Source organism: Passer domesticus, chromosome 4 (genome assembly GCF_036417665.1).
Source record: "Passer domesticus isolate bPasDom1 chromosome 4, bPasDom1.hap1, whole genome shotgun sequence".
Taxonomy (NCBI): Eukaryota; Metazoa; Chordata; class Aves; order Passeriformes; family Passeridae; genus Passer; species Passer domesticus.
This window is the reverse complement of record NC_087477.1, coordinates 77,208,181-77,231,087: the sequence shown is the minus strand read 5'-3', so window position 1 is coordinate 77,231,087 and position 22,907 is coordinate 77,208,181. Positions and strand designations below refer to the sequence as shown.

Genomic DNA, 22,907 nt, shown 5'->3' with positions numbered 1-22,907 from the left:
GGAAAATACTGGCAGCAGATTTAATAAGACACTAACTTCTCATGGAAATGCAATTTTTGGATTGTTACAGGAAGCATGTAGGAGACTGGGTTTGTTTGAAGTGCATGTTGTTTCTGTCCTGAGTCCATAGAATAGCCAAGGTTAGAAAGGACCTCTGCAGACAGTCTGGTCCAGTAGCCTGCCCTCCAAGCAGGCTCAGCTGGAGCAGGTTCCTCAGCACCATGGCCAGACTGTTCTCAATCTTGAGATGGACACTCCAGCCTCTTGGCAAAGCTATTCCAGTGCTTGACTGCTGTTGTGGTACTAAAAGAATGTAATCTTTTGTTGACAGGAAATTTTCTGTATTTCAGTTTGTGCCCGTTGCCTGTTGTACTTTTATGGGGCGCTGCTGAGAGGAGTCTGGCTCCATCTTCTTTGTTGTCCCCATCAGGTATTCACACACCTTGACAGGGCTTCCCCTGGGCCTTTTCTAGGCTGAGCAATCCCCTCAGCCCTTCTTCCCATGTCAGATTCTCCAGTCTGGTAGTGATCTCTCTTTACTGATTCCAAAACTGGACACGGCACTTTGGATGGGTCTAAGTTCTGGTTAGAGCAGAGGGGAAGGATCCCCTTCCTTGACCTCCTGGCAGTGTTTTCCCTAACACAGCCTGGGTGCTGTTGGTAGCCTTTGCTGCAGGAGCACATTGATGTCACGGGCAATTTGTCCAGCAGGACCCCAGGCTCTGTTCTGCAAAGCTGCTTCCCAGGCTGGTGTCTCCAACTTGTGCTGGTACAAAGGGTTGTTTTTTCTCAAGTGCAAGACTTTACGTTCCCCTTTGTTGGATTTATGAGGTTCTTGTTTGCCCATTTCTTCAGCCCAGTGAGATCCGTGGAATGGCACCACAAGCACCTGTCCTGTTGACAGCTCCTCCTGGTTTCGTGTCCTCTGCAGACTGGGGAGGTGCCCTCTGAGCCATCACCCAGGTCACTAATGGAAATGTCAAACATCTGAACAATCAACTTTTTACCCAGTGAGGCAGAAGAAGTGCACGATTAATTTTTTGCATAACTGGTTGCAGTACTTTATTTTTGTCCCATGCTTATAAGCTTTACTCTAAGTTGATTTTGAACTTAATTTTAAGAGTCAAGAGTCAAAACTTTGAACAGGTAGCAGCAAAAGTTGTTCAGTGAAAGTGGTTCAAGCAGGACTTAAGACAGAAGTAACAACTTGTAACATTTAGTTCACTGTCTGTACATCAATGTAAGAAAATACAAATGCGTATCACGACAGAATCATGGAATGGTTTGAGTTGGAAGGGACATTGAAGGGACATTGAAGTTCATCTTGTTCCAGCCCTCCTGCCAGGGTCAGGGACACCTTCCACTAGACTGAGTTGCTCAAAGGCTTATCCAGCCTGGCCTTGAACACTTCCAGGGAGGAGGCATGCACAGCTTTGTGGGCAGCCTGTTCCAGTGTTTTACCATCCTCACAATGAAGAAATTTCTTCCTCATATCTAATCTAAGCCTGCCCTCTTTTAATTGGAAGCCATTCCCCCTTGTTCTGTCACTACCTGCTGTTGTCAAAAGTCCCATTCCAGCTCTCTTGTAGGCCCCTTTTTGGATTATCTAAGTGCTTTTCAAACAGAAAGTTGGCAAAATAAGCCAAGACTGGATGTTGGTGACAACTCTGCACTAACTCCCCATGAACACTTATCTCACACTAAATCCATCTTCAACCTGGGTGCTCTGACTCACCAAGTGTGCTCAGTGTCCATGCCGAGCGTTCCTGTGCTGCTGAATAATGCACTTCCTGTTTTGACACATGGCGTGTGTGTCAGCAGACAAGTGTGAAATCTTTCCTACTGCTGTTGTTTTCCTGCACTACACTGTTCTGAAAAACACTCTTTTAAGAAAAAGCTAACACTGGGACTTTGTAAGAAGTTTGACATTGTACAGTAGCTGAAGAAATGGGCTCGTTGGTCTCTTTTCCACCCCTGCCCACTCACTATAAAATACATTTTAAAGTGATTAATCAAGGAAGAAAACGCAGTAAAAGGCAGTCACAGTGTGGTCATGACCTAGAGCTCTTGCTTGGTTATTAGTACCCCATTGTGCCTGTAGGAAAATACTTGGAGAAAGGTATTCTCAAACATCTTACAGGAGATCTCCTGTATCTTCAAAGTGAACACTTACCTGATGTTGCAGTTCCTAGTTGCACCATGCTTGATTTGTAGTGTTCTGTGATCTTGTGAGTTTGGTTTGTGTATGTTTGGTGTAGGAATAATATGTTTGTATGGTAGCTAGCACATTGGGATCTTGAAATGTTGACCTAAGACAAGATTTGAGTCTTAGCATAGTGAGTGTTTTTCAAGAGCTGGGAAATCAGTAAAGATGAGCTTCAAGCATTTCCTAGATACTGTCATAGGAGGAAAATGCTTTACTTGGTGTGCTCCCTAAGCATCTTCAAATTCTTCCCATTGTCTTTCAGATCAGTAGTTCCTGTATAATCAGCATGAGTTGTGCCTTTCAGGCTCACAGCTTTAGGGAAGCACTGCTCTGGCAGATTTGCTGTAAGGACACACTGACAGGATCCATCAGTCCTTGTGAAGGCAAAAAACTGCCTGCGTTGTACACTTGGCCTCCCACAGCCTAAAGCCTGAAGATTCACTATGTGGGAAGTATTTGCTAACCCAGAATGTGAAATATGCCAAAGTAGTTGATTACATACAATATGTGATATTTGATTTAAATAAAGCAGTTTTTAAGACACTTTTAGTTTGATAGTCAGTAATTTAACTGTCACAACTTCTTTTGATTTACCTCAGCTTTTTTTAAGAGCTCTGTGGATTAACTGGACTTGTAAATCAGTGAATATGAAAGTAAAACAGATAATACATTGAGTAGGACTTTGATCATTCATATATTCTGATAGGGGTCTGCTAATTTGAATCAATAATGCTTAACTGTCTTGCAAGAAATGCTGTCACTTTGGCTGGAATAATTATTTTGGGAGCAATTTGATTGGAAATGGGATCTCTAGCCAGTACCATGGTGTCTGGACCGTGCAAACACACAGAAGGACAACGACCTCTTTCATTTAAAGAGGCAAAGAGGTGGTGCTGTGATTAAAATGAACAAATATTTGGAGAAGAAAGAAGGATCAAAACAAATGGAAGGACTTGCTCAGGACACAAACCTGCTGAGTGACCTCAGCTTTGCAACTCAGCTTTGGCCAGGATGCAATGCTTAGGTTCTTGTTAGTACTCCAGTTTTTTTACTAAAAGAAGGAAAGCAAAGAAATTTCTTTTGAGGTGAAAGTCTGGGGTGGCAGCTATAAACAAGTGCCTTGAAAAGGACTGGCCTCTCATGTCCTCAGGGTAGTTCTAGACAGGGCTCTAAAATGGCTGTGAACTTCCTTAAGTAGGGATGTAAGACAATTTTCTGTAACTGTAAAATTGCTTTGTAAAGCACTTAATTTTCTTGTAGGAAGCCTTGTTCAAAAGTTCCTAATGTATTCAGCAATAAGTTACTTGCAGTTTGTGTGGCAGGATAATATTTTGAAGGAGTGTGATTGCTTCTGTTGACTAAGTAAGTGCGTAGCAGATGGATAGCCCAAGAATTTTTGCTGCTCATTCTCTCCTGTACTGAAGTAGCAGCTTTGAATAATATAATGATGGTTTCTTTCACAGACACAGCTGCTCTGGAATACACAGTACTGTCTTCCTGAGTTGTAAAACTGACTTGTTTGTAACTGAGGCAAGCTACTAGGCTTTACCCTTCCATAACATGGAAATTGTTTTTAAAAACAACTGCTTTTTAATAATCCAAATTACCTCCAGCTGCTTTTAGGCTCATGGAATTACTTTGTTTGGCTCTATATCTCTTCAAGATTTTATTTAAATGCTTTTACCTAATTAACCTAAATCTAGATGTTATTTTAAGCCATCCATTCCTCAAATATACTACTACTCTTTTAACTTTATTTTCCTTTTCTGATTTTGCCTAGAACAAGGAAAATCTATTACTATTTTAAGGAATTGATAAGAGCTACTCATCAGAAGGGCTCACTGAAGAAGTGCTGATATCATTTACATTTTGGATAAGTCCAGTGACAAATAATGATGCTGACTGTGGTCTGAAGCAATCCAAGAATCATTGAGGGAAAAAATGAACTATATAAAAATACAGAATTTCAGTAATTCTGCATGGAAGTTCTCAATTGTTACTTCTTTGAGGGAGAATTTTCAGTAATTTATTGTACCCTGCCTCATTTTTCTATGGCATCATATATAGTAGATATCCTCTACTTTTCTGTTTTGTTGGAGTGGTGAGCATGGTGTTCTAATTTAGTCTCAAGAAAACAGCTGAATGCTTGAAGGTGATTTTATGGGGTTTAGTTTTTCTCTTTGACACTGTTTTCTAAAACTCTTCAGGAGATGCTTCATTTTTCTTACATGTTCCTGTATTTCCTTGTTCTTGCCTAAAGTGGTGCTAAGTTGTCTTTGCTTCTAGATTTTTGAAAGGCAATTTCATCACTGCATCTGTTTTCCCTAGCTGTCTGGCCAGGCTGAATTTCATGTAGGGGCATTTGAAAAAAGCTTATTTATACCTCAGAGTCTTCACCAGAATTGTCTGGGAGACCTGTAGATTCATACAAATCTCTGGTGCTTTTCAGGTGTTTTAAGCTAACTCAGTTGAGGAGAAGGAAGCACAGCATTTTTCTGACCCTTGAAAGGAGAGCTTAGTTCTGTAATGGTTCCCCCCACCTAATCGGGTAGGACTCTTTATTTTATTTTCTTGAAACTCTTTTTATTCTTCCCTCTAATTTTGTGACTTCATGTACTTGATAAGAATTTTACAAATCCATTTTTAATTCCCTCCTGCTCATGACTGAGTTAATTTGAAAAGATACACAGTGTAGGTTTTTATGTTTTTTAAAAAAATCACTTTTTACTTGGGAAGGAGTTCCTTTCAGCCAACATACTTTAACACTGAGGATGCACACAGAGATCTGTCAAGTCAGGATGTATAGTTAAAAGTTCCCTCTGTAGGAATTTGTACCAGTTAGACCCAATTAACTACTTTATATCAATTACAGAAAGAAAATGGATGTTCTTTACAAAACTGCAAACCTAAGTAAAAGATGCTTGTTTCTGTTGTCTGTACTGTTTTCTATGAAAATGAGGTTTTAGAAAAGAAGCCTTTGAAAATTCCTGTTAACAGGAGTCTGGAGAATAGTTAATGATCTTTTACAACCAAATAATTCTTCCTTCAATTGTCTTTTTTGAAGTCTCACTTTTATTCTGTAATTCCCAACAATCAAATGATAGCTACACAAACTTTTTATTACTTTTTTCTACTGCATTTGGGCTAGTTTCATCCATGCAGTTACTGTGGGCTAGAAACATTTGAGTAATCCTGTGATCTGAAAGTGATTGTGTTTTAGTTTCCATTTTAATTTGGAGCTCCTTAGAATTGAATCTATGTAAGTAAAGAAGGAATTTGGCCTGTGTTGTAGTGTGTGACCAGATCAGTGTGAGAGCTGGTGTGCTGAAGGTCTAATGTAAGGCTAAAGATTTGGAGGAGAATAAAGGCTTACATTTTTTTCAAAACTTCAGTCATGAAAGAAATGTGTAATTCAGTCTTTCAATATTGGTCTGTACCAGTTAGAAAAATTTGTGGGCAGCATCAAGGTGGTATTTGGAATTTTGCACAGTGGCCATTAGACTTTGGCCTAACATCCTCCACCTCCCAAGGAGCAGAAATGCAGCATGTAACACTTGTTATAAAAACCTTTTTTCTTTGGGAGAAATCCCTTTCTCCTGTGTTGAGTCCTCCTCTAAATTCTCTGATAAATGCTGAAGTCTGGGGATTTTGTTGGATAGCTGTGGAAGAAAGTGTAGAAGACTGTTTCTATGCTTCTACTTTAAGTAAAATTTTAGTGAGATTTTTAATACATGTAATTGATTTTTCCCTTCCAGCCAATGGCTTATTGATGCAGAAATAGTATCCTGAATAATCCAATATGGAATAATGTGCATCAGTTAATGTGACTTAAAAAGTGCATTCCATGTGAAGATATTGGAGTTGTTTTTAAAAAACTGAAGTGGGCAGTGAGGTGGACTTGGTTGATAGTTTATTCATATCACTGAATGTTTTTTGGAGATAAGCTTTACCCGGAACTCTTGCAAGAAAGACTGAAGTCCTTATGCAGATAAGAAACTGGGCAAGATAAAAAACAAACATCAAGATTTAGTAGCCAGCTTCTCTAATGGAGGAAGATTGGTGTTAGGATTCTGCTGGCATCCTGGTGATATTCAGCTGTTTGAACAGCCTGGAAGAAAATGTAAGTGCTGAGATGAAGCAGTTTCCTTGATGATACTGAGATAATTGAGGTGTTACAGACGTAGCCAAAGTGTGAACCATTAGAGAAAAAATAATGAGAGACTGAATGGGTGTTCAAATATATTAAATTCAGTATAGACAAGTGCAGTGTGATACAGTTTATGGTGGAAAGAAAATTAATCTTAGTCATATATATATAATAACTGAGCCCTGGGATCTCAGGGCTAATAGTGAATGTTTTGTGTGAGTGGCCAGGTTAATGTTAACAAACACAGGACAGAAGTGTTGGGAAAGGGGAGAATGGAGAGCCCACAACACGGCGGTTAAAATCCATGGTTTCTTCTTCTCTCAAGTAGTATGAGTTACTCTTATTTTCTCCCTTCTCTCATCCTGAGGAAGGGTGTAGTAGAACTGGAAAATGGCTACAGAAGGACGAGAGTGATTGGAGAGATGGAATGTTTGTCTTTAAGGATTGGTTCAAAGAGTCTCTCCAATCTCAAGATATGTGGGAAGTATGTAGGAGGAGAGGGTTCCCTTTTTTGCTTCCAAAACAAGAACAAAAGGGTTTCAAATCAGTTGAAAAGTCAAAAGTGAAGAGTATTTCTTCACTTAGTTGTGAGCCTGTGAAATATCTCACAACAGGATGTTGCAGTGCTAAAACTCAGGTCAACAGCAACCAGAGTTCATGATGAGAAACACCCTGTGGTGTTTCTACTATTAAATTCCCACCTCTGGCTCAAGAAGTCCAGTGAGACTTTGGGATTAGTAACTTTGTTCTTGCCCTTTTTCAAGTGCCATTCTCTTTCTGGATATCATCAGAGAAAAGACAGTGACAGAGAGGGGATTTTTGATCTTATCTGGTATGGTCGTTCAGATCTTCATATGGAAATGTATTTGATGTCTAAGTTAGCAAAGATGAATTCATTAAATTAAGGTAGGAGAGTACTTCTGCAGACAGTGTTAAATTTGGGCTTCTGCTCAAACCTTGGCCAACTTCAAAGCTAATCTGAGTTGCTCAGAGTCCTGCCAAGTTCTGAAAGTTTTTGAGGGTGGAGATTCTGTCACCTTCCTGGGCTGCTGTTCCAGTGCTTACCAAGTCTTCTGATTGAAATATTTTTTTATGTCCAGCTGGAATTTTCTTTAGTGACAGTTGTCAGCTCAGCCTCCTTCCTTTTTTGCTCTGTAACTCCGGAAGGTCTGGCTGGCTCTTATCTGTGACCTTCACCTTTTGGTGGCAGAAAGCTTCTATCAGATTGTGCTGCTTCCAGCTCCCCGTAGCCTTCCCTTCTGCAGCAGAAACAAGCCTGCCCCTTTCAGCTTCTCTTGGACTTTTGTTTTATCCTCCATCCCGCTCACTGTCATGGTGGCAGCCTTCTGGACTCTCTCCAGGTTGTCAGCATCTCTTTTTCAGTGGGAGGAGGGAGTGACCTGAAAACCAGACTCAGTATTCCAGATGGGTCTGCATGAGTGCTGAGCAGAAACAATCACTCCTCTCAGCCCACTGCCTTTAGTCTTGCTAATGCAGCCTGGGATGGGGTTAACCTTCACTGCCATGAGAGCCTGTTGCTGATTCATGTCCCACCTGCTGGCCATCTGCATCTTTTCTTGCAGTGGTGCTCCTAGCCAGTTATTCCACAACCAGTGCTGAAGGCTGGAGTGGTTTTGTGCCAGATATTGGGTCCTGATGTTTGCCTTGATGATGTTTCATGAAGTTCTTGGTATTTTTCTCCAGTTTGTCATTTTTTCTGAATGGCAGCTCTGACACCCATTTATCAAGCACTCCACCAGCCTGCTCTCTGTGAGCTTTTTGTGTGTTCTGTAGTGCAGATGGTTGAAGATGACGTTTGTTGGAGGTGATAGCATTCCTGGGGAGACAAAGCAGTACTTGTAATTGGCCACCAAAAGGTTTGGAACCACTGACCATTATTCTTAGAGCCTGCCTAGTCAGTCCCTAACCCATCCTGTATTCAGCCATTGAGTCCATGTCTCCTGTTTGGCCACAAGTGAGACAGTGTCAAAAACCTCACTCCTATTGGCATAAAAGGCTACCAGTGTGCTCCTGCCATTCAGAGACAGTTCATCACTGAAAAAAACCAATGTTGTCAAGCTTGATCTGTGTATGACAAATCTGTGCTGGTTGTTCCTAGTCACCTTTATAAGATTGGAAGTGGTTGGGGTATTTTGTTGGGTTTTTTTTTCCGTGTACCTTTCACAAGAACTGAGATGAGGCCCCAAACTCAGTTGCTCATACGTCATCGGGAAGGCTTAGGAGAAGACCTTACCAGTAAAGACAGAGAAGGCATTTAGAAGTGAGACCTTGTTGTCCTTGGTAGTTGGGTCACAAACTCAATTCTGTAGATGCTTTTCATATTCCTTAAGCTGCTGGTGTCTGTAAGGCCCTGGTAATTGCAATTACTTATTTGAAGTCTAGTTAATTTAGTGGATGTATGTGCTGGCTCTGATGGTAACGAGAGCTGCATTTCTAGCTGTAACTCAGAAGGCTTTTGTGGCTGGACAGCTACAACACTTCTGCAAAGAAGATCAATTTTGTTTTGTTATGTTGTACTCTATCCCAAGCAGAGAGCCCTTCAGCAGTGTCTGTATTGAATTTGTTTGCAAACCCCAGGTGCTCAGTGAGTGACTGCATCTGTTGTAGAAGCTACAAGTGTGCAACAGGCTGAAACCTCGCCACATTCTCAAAATGCCATTTAGCTGCTTGACAGAGTTCAAGGTGCTACAGTGAGCATAAGTCCAGTCTGGATGTCTGACTTCCAACAGCATAAATGCCATTGAGGTAGCAAAGCTTTTTAAGCTTTGATCACTGTAATTAATAAACTTCTATGAGGGGAAAATGGTCTGCATTCTCCTCTCCCTTTTCTTATTGTTAAAGGCTATATAGATGGTATGCCCTTATCACAGGTTTTCTAAAGGCGTTTTTCTCTGAGTCTGTAGAGATAAGCAAGAGCTGAGGTGGGAGTGTTTCTATATAGTCAGCAGCTGTTTCTTCTATATATTCAATTTGTGGAGAGAGTACAAAGTGTGCACACATAGAGACATTCAGAAAACCTTGAGAAGAAAACTTAATCTCAGTAAAATCTTGATAATGAGTGTAAAAGCAATATGCATTGTAGGACACTGTGTAAAGGATTAGCTGGTTTAGAATCACAGAAGGGTTTACTTTGAAGGGAACTCGGAGATAATTTAATTCCAGCCTCCTTGCCATGTCCATTAGACCAGGTTGCTGAAAGCCCCATCCAGCCTGGCCTTGAACACTTCCAGGCATGGGTCATCCATAGCTTCTCTGGATAACCTGTGTCGGGGCCTTGCCACCTCACAGCAGAGAATGTCTTCCTCATATCTCATCTAACCCTGCCTCTGCCACTTTGAAGCCATTCCCCCTTGTCCTGTCACTCCATGCCCTTGTGAAAAGCCCCTCTCCAGCCCCATTAGGTACTGGAAGGTGCCATAAGGTCTTCCCAGAGCCTTCTGTTCTCCAGGCTGAACACCCCCAGCTGTCTCAGCCTGTCCCCACAGCAGAGGGGCTCCAGCCCTCTGATCACCTTTGTGACCTCCTCTGGACTTGCTCCAGCAGGATCAGATCCTTCTTGTGTTGAGCTGGGTGCAGCAGTGCAGGTGGGGCTTCAGAAGAGAAGGGCAGAGGGGCAAGATTGCCTCCCTTCACCAGCTGCTCACACTTGTTTTGATGCACCCCTGTATGCAGTCGGATTAATATTATTTATGTTTCTTTAAATATTTATTTGCAGGCTGATAATTAACACTTGAGAAATGTATACAGTTTGCAAAACATCAGGTTGCAACATATGCAAGCATTTAATACTGGCTGGTGGTTTTTTGTATTTTTAATGTGTTTTCAAAAAACTCAAGAAAATGGAATCACTTAGTGAATGGCTTGTTGAAAAATTTATTTTTATGAAAATATATTTAAATTCACTCTGCTTAAGGGTATTCCAAGTTACATTTGATATGGCTTATGAAAAGAAAGATTGCCTACAGTTGTCCAATTTGAAGAGTTTTAGCCACTTCATGATTTGAGAACTCTGCCTTGCTTTGGTACCTTATTTGCATTCATGGGCAGGAAGAGGACTGTGTTTGGGCAGAAGGCCAGGTAGTAAACTTCACAGTTGAGTTCCCAAGAGTGCACTTAAAAACTCCCCCTGACATCCTCAGCTCTGCAGTTTTCTACTCCTTGCTCTCAACTGAGCCATCAGCGTGTAGCTCTCCTGGCAGTCCTTCATCCTCTTCCACCAGTTCAAGCTTGTACACCCAGAATAATCTTCTTCTAAGTCTTGTCTCCACAGCTGGAGGTTGTTGGAGCATGTTCTGGGACAGCACACCACTTTTTAGGCTTTTTTGAAAACAGTGTGAAGTAAGTCCTGAAATGAAGAAAATATTTGTACCAGGTTAATCAATCAGTTGTCTCTGCTTTTTTGTTAGCATTTAGCACCTGGAAACAGTCACACTACAGTTGCAGAAGCCTCCAGCCAAGCAGACTTTCCTTCACATCACAGCAAAATTTTGATCTTGGAAAAACTTGTGTTACTGGAATTTTACCCCTCGTGTAGGTTGATCTAACTTCAGTCAAATTCCTTTTCACTAGGTTTGAGTTTGACCTGGTTTAGTACATGCTTAGGTTGAATAATGTGTCTGCAGCTGTGGGAGCTGGTGAACAAAAGGAGCAGAATCTATTTAGTGCCACTGGATTTAAATGTGCTGCCCACTAATATTTTACAGCTCTCCTTTGTGTCCTCCTGTATGTTCACCCTATGAGCCAGCTGGGTGTGGTTTTTCAAGCTCTGACGAGTAGGACAAGTTGGTTTTGTGCTTGTGCAGAGCATGTTCTGGTCAGTACTTGCTGCTGTATTTCAAATTTTCTACAAGCTGATTTATTCTTTTTTCCTTAAGGTAATGCTTCCCTAGGCTTTCTGTAGGTCACTCCTGTCTCTAAATAATGACTGTGTAGTCCAGGTTTGGTCACAGAATGGTTCTGGCAGGAAAGATTCCAAGTCTCTAATAGGTTTATGGCAATTAATGAGATATAAATCTTGCATCTGTCTCTTAGTCTGAAAACTTTGGTGTTCACAGTGTTCTAACAACGGTGCCTGAAAATCCAAGTGAACAATAATTAAAAATTTTTAGAATTGCATTGTCCAGAACACTTTCTTATATGTTCTTCTTTCATTAACTTCCATTATTGGTGGAAAAAAAATGATCCTGTTGGTACAGTGCCTGTAACTTTTGAAGGGTCTGCAGTAAAGCAAGCCAATGCTTGGGAGCTGGGTCTTTTGACTCTTTGGAGCTGCAGGAGTAATAAAAGAACCAGTAAATCAAGATGCAAATTCAAGATAAAATCCTGCTTTGTAAGGAATGTAGCAGTTGCAGTTCTGCATTTTGGCACTCATAGACTCTGGCCCTGTAAAGTAAGTGTAAAAGCTGTACCTAGATATGATTCACAAACATTCTCATGGAAACTGTTGGCTCTATAATAAGAAACGAGTGCCTGTGCAAATTATGAAAATCTCTGGTAAAGTGTATTTACTGTCAGCTTCAGTTATGCAAATAATTTCATTGTACCTTTAATTTCCCTTGTTATGACACACTAAATTATGTTTCTCAATATGTTTACTTTTATTTACTTTCAGAGTATATAGTGGAAACATTTCAACTCATAGTCTCTTCCACAGAAAACATTCAGATTGTTTTTATGGTAGGGGAAAAAAAAGATAAAATTCAAAAACCTATTGCACCTAGACATTCTAAATGATATATAGTGTTACCAGCTGAAATTGAAAGTTCAGTTGTTCTAAATGTCATATGAACACGAACTGTGCCAGAGCTCTGCATGCTGAAGAGACAGAGCACAGGAAATGGGTGCTGTTACTGCTCTGGAGTGCAGATAAGGAACTAGGGAAAAGGGAGATGAAACTCAGACTTTTTTCCCAACTGACTAGATCTGTGTCCAGCTGACTGCTCAAAATTTAACAAAAGCACTTTCTGTACTAAAAATGGTACCTCAAATTAATAGTAGCTTATGAAAGTCTTTATTGATGCAGGTTTTCAGTGTGGCACGGAAAGCTTATTAGCAAAATGCTTGCAGAAATATTTTTTTGGTGAACAGTAAGAAAGATACAGGGGGAAAAGAAGGGAAGAAGTTGTCTTAATGCTGTCTGGCATCAGGTGTTAGAGCTGGAAATGAGTTTCCACGTTCAAAAACATGAGATGTCAAAATAATGGCCTCCTAGAACATCCATTTTGTCCGTGGATCTCTAAAATATTTCTTTTTTTGTGTAAATGGAAAAAAGAAATGAGGGTATGAGATGGAAGATTGTTATATAGGCACTAAGTAGGTGTTGAAGCCTATTATTTGTCGTGGTTTATGTGGCTTGAGTTTTGGGTGGGTGTACTGCTGGGATTTTAGGGCAAAATGTATAAGGAGAATAATTGTTTTGGCTTGGTGCCTTCTATGTCTTGTGCTGTCATTTGTTTAGGTCTTAGTTTGAGATACCAGGAACCATTATTAAATAGATCACTTCAGTCTTAACAAGAGGAGCCCTTTCATATCTTATCAGGATTATCCTTGTCTTTTATTGCTACTACAAAGAAGCACAGGCTCTTGTAGGTAATGCAAAGTCTTGGCAAGAAATGCTTTGGCTCATCTTCCTTCCTCTGAACCAAACTGTTCTGTGATGGAGAATTGCAGTGGTGCTGCAGGAACCTCTTTGCTAATAGAACCCAGAAGGGGTGTGGCCCCTGGGGATACTTCCTTGCATGCAGATAATTAGAAGGAGGAAAACGGAGACCTTGATATAATTGATTAGAAGTTATATGCTTGAAGGATTTGTAATCAAACATATACGTGATAGGTACCAAACAGAGCACTGATTTGTGCTTCCTGTTTTACCTTTAACATGGATAATCTGATTGCCATCTAAATTATGCCTTTGATTAATGGAAAAGCAATCAAGATTATCATAACTACCTGAAAGAACTTCTCATGGACTTTTAAAGATTAAAGATATGGCTGAATTAAGTGTGTAGCACTGAAATGTTTTTTAAAATTCCTGTTTCTGTGAAGTAATAGAACTTCCTGACTAAATTGCTTTTGCTGCCACTGTAGTGGAAGCAGCTTAACACTTCCTGTAAGCTTTCCCCAAATGATTCCCCAGCCTGTAGACAGCTGCCATCCTCGTGTCCCTAGTGGCCATCAGTAGCAGCTTTGATTCAACTGTTCCACAAAGGTGTGGGACAAGGAGGACAGGAGACCTTGAAGACTGGCAATCTCTTAGCTCAGGAATGGAGCATTAGAGGAAATTAACCAGTTTAGTCATACCTTGTAGGCTTTTATCACTAAAATAAAATTTACATGGGTTTCTCTTGGCATTCCTTATAGCCCTTGTCTATACAGAATATATTTTACTTTTTAGTATTACTTCCTAAAAAGAAGTCTTTCACAGACAGAGGTATGTAGGAGACTTGTTGGATTTCCTGAATAACTGTTGGTGTACATGTATAAATTTTTCAGTAGCCAATATGCATTATACATGCTTCCTCTCAAAGGAAACTTTCTCTTTTGTAATGAATTTGTGAAGGGAAGCAATGTAAAATTAGAAAGTCATGGTCTGAAGGGTGATCTCTTAGTTGTGGTTCAATTTGTAGCTTTCCTTTTGTAGGTACAAATTTGTTTTCATATTCTGTTGTCCCTGGATTGTTTCCATCAGTGCTTGCTACAGCCAAAGCAGGATAGGTGAGCCTGGTATCAGACAAGAAATTGCAGCATTTTTCCTGTTGTTTTTTCATAATCTTTGAAGTGTGAGCTCCTTGCTGAGAGAACTTAAATAAGGGTTTTAGTACAGGAGCTCAAGTTCAATCAATGACCTCGAGTCCCCTGGAACCAACGTGCTCTTTGGGCTGCATCAGATGAAATCATCAGTCTTTCTAAGCTCTAGAGAAGCTGACTTTTTAAACACAGAAATTCTGATGACTTGCTGTTTCTCCTTCAGGTGCCGTATGAAACCCTGAACAAACGATTCCGAGCTGCCCAGAAGAACATTGACCGCGAGACCAGCCACGTGACCATGGTGGTGGCGGAGCTGGAGAAGACGCTGAGCAGTTGTCCTGCTGTGGACTCCGTTGTCAGTCTCCTGGATGGGGTCGTGGAAAAACTCAGCGTTCTGAAACGCAAGGTCAGTGAATGCTGTTCTGCCTTCATTGCAGTGCTGTTTGCTTGGATTTTCTTTTCAAGGTAGCAGGCGTTGCTGAATCTTTAAAAGCCTTGGAATGCACAGTGAAACTTTGCTGCACTCTGCTTAAGAAACACGATTTGGCAGTCCTTGTCTAAGTATGACAAACTTCTGTTGAGAGGTAAAGTTAATAGATATTTGTAGTTCTGAAAACTACTTTCTTTACTAACACAAAAGAAATAGTAGCAAAATGAATTGATTTGTATCAATTCCTGCTTGTCTAATGGAAAGGTTTGTGTAATTGAATTAATTGATCACTGGAATAGCAAAACAGGTAGATGAAGCTGAAAAATGGGAAACCTCCAGTGCAGGACTAGTTGTATGCAGTGTTGAGACTTCTCTGCAGAAGAAAATGCAAGTTGTCCTGGACTGTTACTTGAAAATTTTTTATAAACGCTCAACTTGCGTTTATAAACGATTCCTAGGGAATATTAAGATTCCTAGGGAATATTAAGAGCCTTTTAAACAAAATTTGGCAGGATAACCTGCTTCTAGCTGTTAAGCTTGAACAAAATACAACCAGCCTTTCATGCCTTTACCACATCTTTCTTAGAAAAAGATGTATGTGTTCTCAGAAAAAGAAGTATAAGCCATCCTTATTTTGGATGGGAATATTACTCATCCCTAGAGTCATCAGAGCACTTACTTGAAACAAGTCTTGCAGAAAAATGGAAATAGCTCTGTCGCCTGACTTGAGAGCAGTGCTTCTCCAAAAATAAATAGATGAAACGTAGAAGCAGAGTCATTTCATTGAAACTTAAATGAAATAACCAACAGATATAAATCTTGAGACAGTACTATGTGAGGCATCAAAATACCCTGGAGGTTTTTAACATGAAAATAACGCTGTCATGTGTGTTGATTTGGGGTTTTCTGCTTGAACAAGTTAGCTAGGTGTTGAAAAGCTGTTCTGCCAAAGACTTGATAAATTAATTGCTCTTTTCATCCTTGGATTGTGAGACTTAAAGAGGTCTTAAAGGATATGTTTTCTTCACTTCTCTGTTACTTACAGAAAAATAGGAGCTATTTCTGGAAGAGGTGTTGTATGTTGCTGGTAGGTGTGCAGTAATGATGTGGAGGAGTAAAAGTTATTTACTTGTTAAAGCTTTGCTGACTGTGGGGGTGTGTCTGAAGGCATTGCTGAGTGTTTTGGGTGCAAAGCTCCATTTTAGTTTAATTGCTCATTTGTTTTTGACTGCCTGAAAGACTCTGGGGAATCTTATAGCTACTCAGAAAGAACAAAAGGCCATAAAAATTATTTAACAGTAGAAGTCCTCTGAAATACAAAGGTCTTGTTTCTGCTCCAAACCCTCAACTCCCAACTGTCTTCTCTATAATCTCTGCCCCAAGCAAAATGATTGTTTTCTTTAGAGCCTTTGGACCCATGTGGGATCTCTGTTGCCTCCTGTGTTTAGACAAGGATCTCATGAACTGCTGAGATGGCCATAATAGAATTAGATGGTTCCTTTATTTAACACCTTACTCACTCTTGAAAGAGAGCTTTAAAACTCAGCAGGTTTCTTAGGTTCTGAAAATGATCCTGGGGAAAGCTAGGCCTTTGTGTTTTCCCTTTTATATCGTTTAATATGCTTGTTCCCTCAAGTTCTGTTAACGTCCAGCAGGGCAAGTCCAGATAGGCTGCAGATTCTTTTCAAAATTCTCTGAAGCAAGTCTTTCTGAACACACTAGAAGGATCAAAAAACCAGCAAGAGCTGTATGGGTCCAGACACAAAGCCATATAAGAAGAGCCCTTTGGAAGCAGAAAGGGTCTGACCTTTGTGCCTGGCTGCCTCGAGTTCTTGGTTGTATTCAGAATATTTCTCAAGGTTGTCTTCACATCTGATAAGACTGCAGATATCTAAAAAGTGAAAGTGTGTTTTGTCTTGAGTTAGTGTTTGCCTACTGAAGAGGAAGAGACCCAGTTTATAACTCAAACAAAATATTTGTCTCCAAACTATGTTACAAAATAAAGCTAAAGTCAGCAGCACAAGTAACTCAGACTTCAGTAGTAAAAATAACATATGCTGCAGATGTTTACATGGATGTTATTAAGAGACTCTTGTATAGTGACAAGTGTTTTAGATACTTGAATTTGGTATCAAGGGTCAGATCAGAGTCAGGCTTAATTGTGGGGGCAGGAGGGGGATAAGCTCGGTGAACTTTCCTTGCAAGTTTTCTCTCACTTCCCTTTGCTTTTCAAATGCTGATCCTTCCAGAAGAAGTCTGTCTATGGGCAGGCAGGGGAAATGCAGTTAGAGCCAACCTGTGCTTCCAGAGCTGGAGCTGTACCATATATGATACCACAGTTTGAGTTCTGGGAAGGTCACTGTGTCACTGCAGAGTGGGCTGCCAAAAGCCTGCCAGGTTCTGCCTCTACCTTCCAGCTGCCAGAGCTGTGCAGTCATTCAGACAGAAGCCAGCAAGTTTAAAGTCGCCACAGGGCAGGCTAACTTGCAATTGCATCACCAGGGATATGTTGCAGATGGGAAAGGTACTAACCATCCTCTGCTGGCTTGCCTTTACCTTAGCAGGCACATAGAAGTTCTGCCAGCTTTCTGGAGTTCTGTAGCCTGACATGGCCCAGACTTGTCACATGCTGTGTACTGAGTCAGCTGGCTTGGAATGATGGCTCTAAGGTTGAAGGAAAGCAACTGAGCTGAGTGTTTTGGCTTTAATTAAAAATATTGTGGCAATACCCTGGGGGACTGGTGTGGGTTTTTTTGCTGGGTATGCCAATATGTTGGTTTAAAATCATCAATCTAGTTCCTCTGGACAAATGTGTTTTCCTAAGTAAAGCTCCTTAAGAAGGGATGCACGTTCCCACAGTAGCAGAGTTCTATAAAATAATGCCAGTTTAACAAAACTGATGATTTTGAAAAACTGCTTTTAGATCCTTGAATTACAGGTGCCAAGAGGCCAACCATTTGTATAATTTCCATTATTGCATGACTGATGAAAATGGCTCCAGTGTATTAGAAGTAATGTGGGTTTACTCGGCATCACTCCCCAGTAGAACTAATGCAGCAGGACAGCTGCTGGAGGAGGAAGCCGTGCATAGGTTAGAGGTGGAAATTTTGTTTTCCAACTCTTTGGATCAGATGACTGCAAACCTTCACAAAGCTCTTTGCAGGCTATTACAGCAGTTGCTGCCATAGTTGATACATTTCTGGTTTTGGATAAACTGCAAATTAAGCGGAAAAATGTATATATTCATAATGTCAAATAGATCAAAACTTCTGTGCAAGAATATCTCAGAACTGGACCAGCCATGCAGAAACTTACACACTGCCATAGGAAATATTTCTAAACAAAAGAAACACTACTGGGAGTAGCTCTATAACACATAAAGAATGCTTACAAACAATTATTGTGTTTTGCTTTAAAAGAAGATCAAAAATGTGTAGCTCTTACTGTTAGCTTTTACTTTTCAGGCCGTGGAGTCGATCCAGGCCGAAGATGAAAGCGCGAAGCTGTGCAAGCGCAGGATTGAGCACCTGAAGGAGCACAGCAGCGACCAGCCAGCTGCTGCCAACATGTGGAAGAAGAAGCGCATGGATCGTATGATGGTGGAACATCTCCTGCGCTGTGGCTACTACAACACAGCTGTCAAACTAGCCAGGCAAAGTGGCATTGAGGTGGGTGCCAGCTTGCACTAATTTACTGATAAAATGGTAGCAGAGAGGAAGTTGGAAAATGAGAACAAGCTGCTTTAGCCTTGTAGCAGTTATTTTTATGTATTGGTGTGCCTTCCTAGCTAATGTTTATCTGTTCATCTTTTTAGGCTTCAGTTTGTTCTCCTTATTTGGCATAAATTGTGGTTTAATGTATTAAATAAGTCAAAATTGAAGGCATCGTTTTTAGTCACAAATTAAATGCTTTTAGATAAACACCTTTCTCTATTAAAACAGATTAATTCTCAAATGTCATACAAAATTTCTTGTTAGAGGCCTTCAGGCTGCTGATTAAGCAGGTGGTGGAGCTTCCCATCTGTCTAGGCCCACTCAGCTGACAGTGTAGGTGACCAGACTGAGCAGAACAGCATTTGCTGATTGCAGGAGCAACTGTTCTATTGTATCATCCTGCTGTTTAATGCACTCAGAGGAAGGCTGGCTTTTACTTGGGAAAATAAATTTTGACACAATTTGGTTTATTTAGTAGCCATTATATCTTGCATGATCCTAAGAGCATTTTGCTGGTTTGCTTGTTTCACCATTTTGTGATTGTTGCTTTCCTTTTCACTGGTTAGCTAGTTGGTTTGCTTGGGCTCACAGTGGGTTATGAAGTGTTTGGAGTTTGTGTACTTTGGTGGAGCTGTTTTGTGCAGACCAGTGAATCCTGATTGTGGTCCTCTGACAGCCATGAGGACATGAAAACTGATTTTTTAAGAATTTGCTCTTTGTCTAGAGAAATCATGTTTTGCAGATTTTAGGTAGCCTTTGTTATTTGATCCTGAGTGATCCTGGAATCTTCTTTTGATATTCCAGAAGGTATGCAACTCTTCTAGTTAAAATCTTACTCTTATGAAGATGCTGAAAGTTGAATTCTCTTACATGACTTATGTACTTTGCCTTTCTTAGATGGAATAGTTGAACACATCTCTCTTATTTTGTTAGGGAAAAAGTTTTGGTTTTTTTTACTGATGTCAAATTAGAGCATATGTACTTGCTCTTTGTCATGTAACAGGGACCTATTTGTCATGTGTCTCTTATTTCTTGGCTGCTTTACTGTCTAATCCTGTTCAGCCAGCAGCAATTTCAGTAAATGCCAAATAGGAAATAGCATGTAGAGCCTGAATAGAAGTGAGAGGGGAAGTGAGTTACAAAGTATTAATAGGAAATAGTCCTGAAAAAATCAACTGAAGAGGCTGTGGTGCCTCATAGTGATACAGCCCATGCATGTGAGTCAAAAATACCCATGGTAATTAGCTGGGATGACTGCAGCTTGACTGGTCAGCAGCTCTCCCACTTCTGGTAGAGCTTCTTCCCTCTGTTTTGAGCAGGAGCTCATCTCTGCTGAATCATCACGTTGCTGTACCTACTGGGCCTGCTGAAAAAGCACTATGGAAATATTTTCACTTTCCTAGCAAGCTCTATTATGCCTGATTAAGTAATGCTCAGCTTTGGTTTGGACATGAGCATGGAAGTCTTCATGACATACTGCAAGACCCTGTGGTAAAAGCATCATACTTAAAGCTTTTCATTCTGTTTGTTGAATAGAAAATTTTATGTTAAAAAGCAGGTTTTAAATAAGATTATTTACCTACTGCCTGCAAGCCTAATGCTTTTAATTTGCATAACCTCAGGGTAACTCCAATAACACAGAACATAGTTGCATGTTGAATGCACTGAGGCCATTTTTCTTCGAATTTGCTCAAATTATGCATTTTAGTCAGCGTTACTGTTGGTTTTGGATTAATGGAGGTAAGGCTCCCTCAGTTTCCCTGCTTTGTACTTGGTCTGACTGCATGGCAATCGTCTTTGTGCGCAGCTTTTACAGAGTATGATACTGGGACTTATTTGTTGCACAGAATTTGTGGTTTTGTTGGTTTAGTAGGACAGCAGCTTTGTTTCTTTTTGTTCCTTTCTTGCTAAAGGATGTAAGCATGTTCTCTAATGCTTACTAATGTAACTTTGCTGTAGAGATTACAAAATACCATGTTATTCTCTCATCCCCAGTAATCTTTGTTTACTGTGGCCTCACCTGGCATTTTGATTAATGTCCTCACCACCACTCTTGTCTTGATTTTGTTACCACTGGGTAGACATTATACCCTAAGTAAGAACCTGGAAAAAAGTACTGTTATTGTTCAGCTTGTACAGCAGCTGGAGGTGAGGCTGGTGGACAAGTTAAGCATGGCCCAGCGATGTACTCCTGTGGCAAAGACAATTCAGCAGCTCTCTGGGTTGCACTGGGATTTATGCATTTATGCACTGGGATTTCAGCAGCAGAAGGGAGGTCATCCAGCCTCTCTACTCAACACTGGTTAGACCCAGCTGGAGTGCTGTACCCAGTTCTGGGCTCCCCAGCAGACACAAGGGCTTGTGGAGTCTCCCTGTACTTGGAGATGCTCAAAACCAGACTGGAATGGGAAAGATCCCAAGTAACCTGTTAGAGGTGATCCTGCTTTGAGCAGGGAGACTACACAAGTTGCAGAGGTCTGAACCTCAACCATTCTGTGATTCTGTTCCTCTGATTGTGGGGCAAATGGCTGAGGTGCCTTTGGCTGCTCTTTGGGAAGGCTGAAGGAAGCAGCTTTTTCCAGTTCAATTGTAGCTTGGGGATCCCAGGTTAAACTCTTTCCAGTAGCTGTTAGACCAGTCTTGGGAGCAAGTCTCAGCCTGCCTGGTTTAAGTTTCTTCTGTGGCTCCTGAATATGAAGAGACCTGCAGGGCTGCCAAGGTGCTTCATGGGTGAAGCAGGTCAGAAAGGATTCTGCTTCAGTGACCAAAGGAAACCTTTAAATCATCCCAGTGTTTGAGCAAACTATCTGCTGTGTGCTATTGGCAAAGATTAACTGTGTGCCACAGTGTACAGTTCTAGTGGTTTTTGATGGTCTGTGACAAATTTTAGGCTATTTTCTAAATTAATTACCTCCATAAGAATGATAGGCTATAAAATCTTGTAATAGAAGATAAGTGCTTAAAAACCATGATTATAAACTGGGAAGCAAACAGAATGGAAAGCAATGCTGGATAAAAAAATACAGAGAAATTTTAAATATCAAAGCTAAGAACGTGATCAAGAAAGGAATAACTTTGGGCATAAGGCATTTATACAGCATAAAGTTATGGCAATATAAGAAATAAATTCCAAACATTAAATATTTGTTATATGTGTTTAAATAAATGTATCTGTTATATGTCTTTACTTTCCCAAGCACAACTTTTCTTTAAACCAGAATATGAGTAAGATTAAAATAAAAGCTGACAGTCAAAGACAGGAATGTTTGTGCCAACATAAATACAGGGTAGAGGGGATTCTATTGTGGACTTTTTTCTTGATGTCTTCTGGCTCCATAATGATGTGAAAAACAGTTTGGATTGAAGATACAAACTAGATATTATGGGTTTTGCGTTGCATATGAATAAAACTCATCAGTGTAGGCTTATTAGAATAAATGTAATCAAAATAAGGTCATTATTGCAGTGTAATGCCACATCAATATAAAAATGCCTATTTTCATCTGCAGACTCATATTTTCAGCTACCTGGCAAGGTTGTCTGTTAACTTCAACTTTGTTATTTCATGTTTTGCTATACTGCTATCTCATTTCTGTGCCATTATTTGATATGCAAATCTAGTTTAGGAAGAGTGATGTTCCAGTGGGAAGTTGGTTTCTGTTTGTAGATAAATTTTATAATTAAGCTATGTATGTGGTACTTAGTCTACTGTTTCTGGAGGTGGTGGGGTTTAAAATTGTATTTGTTTTTCCAGCCCTTTCCTTAATAGGCTAGGAAGAAAAAATAAACATGTAAAGTGTCTTTACATTCTGTGCTTAATTATGTATTGCTGTAGTGCTTTTTGCCTGTAGGATTGAAAACAAACCCAGATTCTGAAGCTTCCAGTCTCCCTTATCATATGCTGTAAATCCTCTTTCCATCTTTGCTTAGCTTATTTTAGTGAAAGAATGTATCTCCTTGCCTTACTGCTCAAGCTGTACAAAAGGCAATGTTTTTTCTGTCAAGGATAGCTTAAATTCAACCTAATTCTTAGTGTATTGGGACAGGGAGCAAATTATTCAAAACTCTGTAATTCACTGGGGAACAGAAGATGACTGCACCCTTGGGCAGGGTGGGCAGTGACACTGTCATGTGGGCAGTTAAATGCTCGATTTGAAAAAACTCTTAAATAGCTTAGAACTTGTTAATTTGACCTTAAATCAGGCATTGTGTATATCAATTAAAATTCTGCTAATTAATGTTGTTAGATCAGTAACTAAGTACTTGCATCATCCCTCAAGAAACTTGACTTGCCCTTTGCATTCATACCACAGTGTGCTTTTTGCTTTTGAGAACTGGGGGGTTGGGGAAATGAGTATTCCATTGACTTGAGGAGTTTTGTCTAGACATATGACCATTGTCAACACTGATTGGTATTAGAAGGGCTTCTTGACACTTCAGGTATTGACAATTGACACAGTCCCAAAAAGATAATAATTTTCTTGAAGTGGGAGTTCAGGTCTCCAGTTATTGTCAATGGTTTCCTTCCTGAGCTGAGCTTCTACATCTGTGGTAATAGTTATTCACTGGAGAATATCAAAACAGGGCAGATACTGAAAAGCCATTCTAAAAGTAATTGTCTTTCAAAGTAGTAAATACATTTAT

The 22,907-nt window shown here is 40.2% G+C and overlaps 1 protein-coding gene across 4 annotated transcripts in view; it reads left to right on the top strand.

Annotated features, from left to right (window-relative positions):
• Nucleotides 1-22,907, top strand: part of MAEA (macrophage erythroblast attacher, E3 ubiquitin ligase) — a 48,675-nt gene that overhangs the window by 3,091 nt on the left and 22,677 nt on the right. For all 4 annotated transcript variants that reach the window (XM_064418955.1, XM_064418956.1, XM_064418954.1 and 1 more), the window contains exons 2-3: nt 14,344-14,526; nt 18,015-18,218. In XM_064418955.1, the coding sequence (XP_064275025.1) occupies nt 14,419-14,526; nt 18,015-18,218 (312 nt within the window). In that variant the 5' untranslated portion in view covers nt 14,344-14,418. The remainder of the gene's footprint in view (nt 1-14,343; nt 14,527-18,014; nt 18,219-22,907) is intronic.